The sequence below is a fragment of the Manduca sexta genome, unplaced genomic scaffold, assembly GCF_014839805.1.
Source record: "Manduca sexta isolate Smith_Timp_Sample1 unplaced genomic scaffold, JHU_Msex_v1.0 HiC_scaffold_3992, whole genome shotgun sequence".
NCBI lineage: Eukaryota > Metazoa > Arthropoda > Insecta > Lepidoptera > Sphingidae > Manduca > Manduca sexta.
Window position 1 is genome coordinate 1 of NW_023595121.1, and position 7,443 is coordinate 7,443.

The following is a 7,443-nucleotide window of genomic DNA, read 5'->3' on the forward strand; positions in this document are numbered from 1 at the left end:
CCTTTGCTAGTAATTAATTCAACTTCTAGCTTTAGTTCTAAATAATGAGGCTGTATAAAAATATTGCTTTTCCTTTTCGATAAACTCAGATAAAATATCCACAATTAAAATGTTAAACCCTATCATTGGATAAACATCGACCCAAAAGACAAGTTGCCAGTGCCATAACAAAATAAAAAATTACTCCCACTACACCATTTTTAAAAAACAAGGAATAACTACTCATTCTTATGAGTGCTTATTGTTAAGACGTTCATAGGTACCAATAAAATGACTCACAATAGAGGTCCGAGTTATGATTCCTGCTGAAGGGGTAGAAGGCCCCGAGCTGCATCCAGCGCGTGCAGAGTTCGGCGGTGGTGTTGCCGGTGAAGCCGCAGATGTCCGCGCCCATCATCGGGATACCGAACAGACTGAAGCTCAGTAACTCTGCAAATGTTGCAAGATTACTCCATAAATTTTTTCTTCATTTAACAAATTAATCATTCACTCATTTGGTCTTTGCTCTGTTTTAAAATATATTTTTTGGATAGTATTTAAGGCGATACCTCAAGGTCCATTTTCATACATTTTGTTTATCCTGGGTAACTAAACAAGTATTGGCAAGTAAAGAATTTAAATTCACGTCTAGTTAGTGATTAGTTCTCGCAGTTGAAAAAAAACGTAAATAATTAATAATCATGGATATTTCGGCCTTTAAAATTTCGTCATATTAAATTTTAAAGGCCGAAATATTATATTATTAAATTCTTTTGCCAATACTTGTTTAGTTACCCAGATTAAAGCCGAAACAAAATGTATGAAAATGGACCTTGAGGTATCGCCTTAAGTTGATTCGATATGAGTATGGTATAATGGTTTTGATATTGGATAAAACTCGGGACCATGCTGAGTATACTATGAGAAAACAATAAATATAAGCTTATAGATTTTTATTGAACTGGGCCCATGGGTCTAGTGCTTTGGCTCAGACTTAGCTTATGTTTTTAAAAAGGCACAGCAGATTGACTCAACTGCACCTGATGGTTAGGAGTAGTTATATCGAGATGGAGAATCATTCTCCAATCGACACAATTATGCCGACCTATTCGAATTCAGAGACACATAAGCTGGCCAGTATAGCGACACTTTATGCACAGATCAGCCACGTTTAGTTGAATTTGAAGACTGGAGGTGTTCAGACTAGGCACAGCTGTCTACACATGATGTATATCTGACCGGGTATGGACATGCGCATGTCGTGCCAGTCGCTGGCGACGTCGCGCTCAGTGGCCGGCGAAGTGTCGAGCCACCGACGCGACGCGCGGGAGATTATGAACGGACGCTTGCCGCGGATCTCTTGCAGGGCGCTGTAACATACACATTATATGTTAGTCATAGAGGTGATTAATATGTAGATGAACAGTGTTCACATATTAATAAAACCTATGATACTACTAATTTCCATATATTGCTCGTGGGCATACTGGTTTAGAAATACTATTGGTAGGTTTATAAAACGACAGAACGTCTCCTGAACGACGCTAGGTGAACAAAATATCAGTAAGCGAATTGTATGTCTAAGAAGGTACTTTGGGCATACGTAAAAAATACATATTATCTTTGTGTATTTTCTATTATCACACAGTGACAGTGAATTAAATTCCTCCAGCGGAATATCGGGCATCGTGGCCAATTTCAACGGAGATCAGCCATGTATACAGGGGCTATTACAGTGTACAAGTGTGTGCGCAATACACCGGTGCACTCTACGTTCCTTCACTTTCAAAGTCAGTGAGACGGCAATCCGACATGACTGGAGAGAGAGATCAGCGCAAGACCAACAGCTTTACGCGCTTATCAATAGAAATTAATTTAAAGATATCTTATCTTCATTTAGCAAATTGAACGCCTTTTGTCCCACTATTATAAAATTGGTATGTACTCACAAGTTAGTGGCAATAGCTTTCAGTGATGGCGTACAGGTTGTGCAGGTCGTAGTGCGGGCCGGCGGCGTGGCGCGCGTCCATGCACAGCGTGTGCGCGCGCAGGTACGGGTCCGACGTGTGCGGCAGGTACGGCAGCGCCTCGGGCAGGCACGAACCCACCAGGGGCCGTCCTCGAAGTTAGACGGCTCGTTCATATCCTGGGACCAAGCACACAATACATGATATACTCATGAAGCATCAAAAGGTAGCAACCATACTTATATCCAATGTATAAAACGCGTCATAATAGCTCACGTTAGAATATCACGTTCTGAATCACCCTGTGTAGGATAATCCTGTGTATCTAGTTTGGACGGGCCGGCACAATTGTTGCGACTCAGAAGGTATAATCAACTTCAGTCAGTTGACACTCTATCTGGACCCCCACTGCGCTTACCATCAGGTGCAATAGGAATACTTTGATGTACCCATATAAACAATAATGGCTGTTCAGAAGTAGTCAGCTTAAAATTAGGCAAGACACTTACTCCCTATATATACTGTCTCCACTCGCAACTAACTTCAAGCCATATTTGATATAGATCTCGGTGAGTTGTTACTTACGATCCAAGCCCCGTCGTACGCAACCTTCTTGTGGAAGTTGGTCATCATCTCAACCCAGTAGGCGTGGAGTTCGGATGAGTAAAGTCAGGGAACACTGTCGACCCCGTATTCCACACCTTGAACATAAAACAATACAAATAATATATCATGAAATGGTGACTCAAATTCATTGGTTATTCTAAAGCAGAGTCTAAATAATGGAATCAAAAAGATCGGTTATTACTGATATCTGGTTGACTGGTTTACCCCAAAACAATCATTAACTTCATTCACTTATTAAAAATACATACATTAAATTTAGCACAAAAGATTTTTATCAGGCTTACAATGCCTCAAAAATTACTTTAAAATATATAAAATATAATACTATACATCGAAACCTAATTCATAAAGAATATAAGATTTGAAGAGTGATTAGTAAGCCTACCTTGCCGATAAACGGCTGGTTGGTGTTGTTCTTGACGAAGATGTCCATCTCGATTCCACGGTCGTACGGCGGATACGTCCCGGGCTTTTCCGACGCGGATATACCAGGATCTATAAACAATTTTTTTTTTTTAGATTCTTGCTATTGGTATGATGAACACACACAAAGGTAGAGAGACACACACAGACGCACGCACACACGCACACACGCAACACACGCACGACCGCACGCACGCACACATCTTCTCGCCATGTGAAATTTAATTTAGGGACGAAAAAACGATATTTGCTATGGACACAAAAGTTTAAAGTCGATTTGAAATTTTGAATTCGATCAGGTACTATAGTGATGTACGCAATATGGACGTTATAGTTTAACTACGCAGTACTTACCACCAGGTACAATTTACTTTCAGTTAGAACAGAAGATGAATAATATTATTAAAACCTACGCGAGATATATTAAATTAGTCGAAAGCAACCCTGTTTTACTCGCATGGCAGTCGGAATCATCGACCAATTTCGACCTATTAAGTAGGTCATCTTGAAGGACGAGTGCTAAGAGGACGTCGCGTCACTCAAGAATGAAGAAGATGAATATTTACCAATTATAATCATGTAGTGCATCCCTTCGCTGTGGATCTTGTTGACAAACTGTGGCAGTTCGGCGAACTTCTCCTTGTCGTACGTGAAGTCGTTGCGATTCCTCATGTAGTCAATGTCGTTCCATTGCACGTCCTGAGAACACGAATAAATTATGTTATTGAAAAAATTGTATACCCTACTTTTTGGAGTATGTTACAATTTAAGACATAAATTGCTAAATATATTTGACATCAATATTTTTTATTCCGCAAAAGTTAACCACGGTTATTCCGGAGATATACTTGAACAGACAACTATTACACCCTAGTTTATGGATCTTTCGCGTGTGACAATTCGTGTATATAAAAAAGCAATATACGTTCTTGCAACCAAGTCTCGTATGCGAAGTAGTCATGCAGAAAAAATCGTATAAGAGTCTCTAGAATATCTTAAAATATTCTTATAATACGTACAAAGGGAATGCCCGCATCTCTGTTAGCCTGCCACACTTGTTTAGTGACATTCAAATTTCCGTACTCGAATCTGAAAATAAAAGGATTTAATGAGTTAGGCCTTAACAAGTAAAAAAAATATTTTTACCATTAATTTATTGGCAACATTAAACCGTAGTTGAAATACGGACTTACTACTCAAAATTAAATTATATAATTATTTCTGATATCTATTTGGAAAATATGTAAATCAGATAATTAACGGTTACCATAATCCAAACCACGCAATACTATGTAAATCAGAAAAAAGTTAGGGATTTTTTAACAACTCCAACAATCAATTAATTAGTAAAGACCAGGTCAAAATTACCCGGAATCGGCGGGAATACACGAAAAGATTGATGAAGGTGAAGGAAACACGAGATATGCCAGAATCGTGCAAACTGGCAATCCATAGCCTCTGCCCTACTCCTATGGGATAGAGTATGTATGTATGTCCAATCCACTCACTTGCACAGATGGAACCCTAACGCCCAGTAAGGCGGCATGAACGGCCTCCCGATCAGCTCCGTGTATTGTGACACCACGTCCTTGGGCGAGGGTCCCGCGAACACGAACAGGTTGAGGACACCGCCGATGGTGCGGTACGTGATGCCCGGCGTCGGCTGTAGAACTACATCTGAGGAACAACAGCATCGTTAATGAGGCAGTTGAAATAGAATTTTTTTGGTCTCGCAGGAAAAATCATGTTATGGATGTCATTTTCAAACCCGGGGAGCGGAAGAAAGGTTTATCGGATTCACCAGCTTTCCGACCCAAGGTGTCACCTAAATGACCTCTGAGTCCTACCAATTTTATCCCAGCATACCAACAGACACCCATGGGCTGCTTCTGCGGTCCGTAAGACGGTTCCGAGGGGTCATGAATGCAATTTATTTCGCCGAACCCGTTTCGAAACAATATTCACGACTCATCTCTATTGAAGCACAGAGATCCTCATTTTTAAATGCAGTACAATGATTTCGAGCTGCATAGCATGTTGTATTCGCAGTATTGTTTGAACTAAAGGCACGCATTCCCTGCTACGCGGCCACGACTTCCTCTAGTAATAGCCCCTTTTAATCATCTCTTACGATTAGCAGGAGATACCATGGCGAAATTCTTTAAATGACCCCATACCACAGAACGGGAGAGAGTAACTCTAATACACTCCATAGCATGTGGACTGGTGTCCAGTTAGGATATATTGATGAAATTATCCCTCGCCAGACAATTATGCCGGTCTATTCAAACTCATTCATCCTCAATATGCCTAGCTTCTCCAACCTTAACAAGTAATGATAATTTAAAAAATACTACACCATGCAATCCAGAAATGAGTATATACAAAAGGACCATTACCCATAGCGTTAGAGTTAAGTAGAAGTGCACCGTGACTGTTGCCGTTCTGTTCCACTGCCAAGTAAAATGGATGCGAGCCGTACAGATTCATCTACAACAATGCACAAAATAATGTCCCTACAAAACTAAAAACATGTATTCAAGATCTATCAAAGTATATAAAAGTAGTTTAATCATAAAAGAAGTATACAATGTTATATTAAAGTTCAACATTCTACATTACTATTAGTACAATAAAGGTTATAAAATTACTTTCTACATACAGGATGTCTCATTAATAAGGTATCTTGTACAACAAAATACCTAAGTGCAAAACTAAAAGTTATAAAGTATTAATTCAAAAATAAATTTTATTATCACTTACCCCTCCTAGGCACTCGGTCTCTATTAAATATAGCGATAGTGTTCCAATTCATATTGTTCATGAACCTTGCTCGTTTCTCGCCCAAGCCGAACACGCGGTTTGTGGGCAGAACGGCCGATATCTGCAGCATTTTGTTTGACAATATCAGACCTCCCACGTCTTGTGTGTTGAAACTGAAATTAATAAAATAAATCGTCTTTTTAAACATAAACGTAAAAACAATTTACATAAGAACTCTATTTATAAAAAAAAATAATAATCACTGTTTCACTATCAACAAGACTATTAGCCGATTTCAATAAACTGTCATAATCGCTAACAGATAAATTCCAAAAATAAACCAATCAGCATTAGTCATTTAGGGACCGTTCAAGTATAGTACATAAGCACTAAAGTGGGGCGGGAGTCTATAGAATATCTTATTTTCGATCACATGGGAAACGGGGTTCTGAACAGTGATTATGTCAACAATATTATTTGTTTTGATAAATAAATAATAATAAAGAAATTTAAACCATTTTTGTAAACATTATACCTATGCTTCTATAGGCATAGTATACGCCGCTCAGAAATCTGCTTTCTTTAGCTGATAAGATGGAGAGGTTAAAAAATAGTAAAATTCTGCGAACGGAATACTTAATAAGCCCCAACATGATAAATAAACTTCACTTCATTGATCTAATTTCACAATCAACTCCGAAAGTGCAATTGTTTTTTAATGAAATGAAATGGTGTATCTCCTTACTCAATGCTTAATTATGTATCATCTAAATTAGATTTCTTTTAGAGAATTTATATCCTGTTAATGTCATAAAAAAATTATCATTAAATTAATATTACTTACATGGTAACATTATCGGAATTCCTAATGACTTTGAAGCCAACAAGCGATCCTTCTATCTGCACCCTGTATTTCATAGTTCCTAGTGGTTTAGAAACTAAACTTATCTCCGGGTATGGCGGTTCGAATCTTTTGTTCTCTGGGTCGTAAATCTGTGAATAAACAACTTTATTTTCAACTCCAAAAAGGGATATAACTCGCCCTGGTAAAACTTAAAGTAGTATATTTACTAATTAATTCTAAATTATGTGTCTATTCCAAACACTACTGTCTTACATAAATGCCTTGAGCTGACAATTCATTCTGGGTTGCGTTTTGTAAAACGCAACAGAAGATATAAGATGTATAAACATTGGAAATAAATACAATAAAAAACTCCTTTGTATTTTGGCATTATAAGTGATAATTAACTATTTAAGACCGAATCCAATATAACTATTCCACACCCCCCAGGTGAGGATAGCGTTAACGGCTTTTTACCCCGTGTAAAAAGGCAAGCTTACTAATATTTGAACTTTTATAAAATATTTCCTTACAACATACACTGACCTTAACACCCAAAACATCATCCGACAGATATTTGAAATCCATCCGCACTGTTTCGAAATCATCCGGATATCCGGACGGGCGAGCCTCGTAGTACACACTGTCATGGCGTGCTTGTCCTCGGTCATGTTTAGGAAACGAAACGTGTCGTATTGTGACGGGTAGTAACAGTATGGAACGCCTATGGTATCCGTGGATTTCCAACAACAACATCCTGTGAATGATGGTAATTTACTGCATTATTTTGGTGGCTGTATGCAGTTTGACAGACATTGTAGCTTATGTAATTACTGGGTA

At 38.4% G+C, this 7,443-nt stretch overlaps 1 protein-coding gene across 1 annotated transcript; it reads right to left on the reverse strand.

Moving 5' to 3' along the window:
• Positions 1–279: 279 nt before the first annotated feature.
• On the reverse strand, positions 280–7,359 carry LOC115447898 (lysosomal alpha-glucosidase; the record flags this gene model as incomplete). Its single annotated transcript, XM_037446923.1, is given in 16 exon segments — positions 280–429; positions 1,219–1,349; positions 1,929–1,945; positions 1,947–2,081; positions 2,084–2,125; positions 2,532–2,593; positions 2,596–2,647; positions 2,959–3,068; positions 3,563–3,695; positions 4,016–4,085; positions 4,505–4,673; positions 5,396–5,486; positions 5,628–5,650; positions 5,760–5,932; positions 6,604–6,752; positions 7,150–7,359. Coding segments are annotated over 16 exon segments (1,717 nt in total), but the record flags the coding sequence as incomplete, so codon positions are not given.
• Between the last annotated feature and the right edge of the window lie 84 nt (positions 7,360–7,443).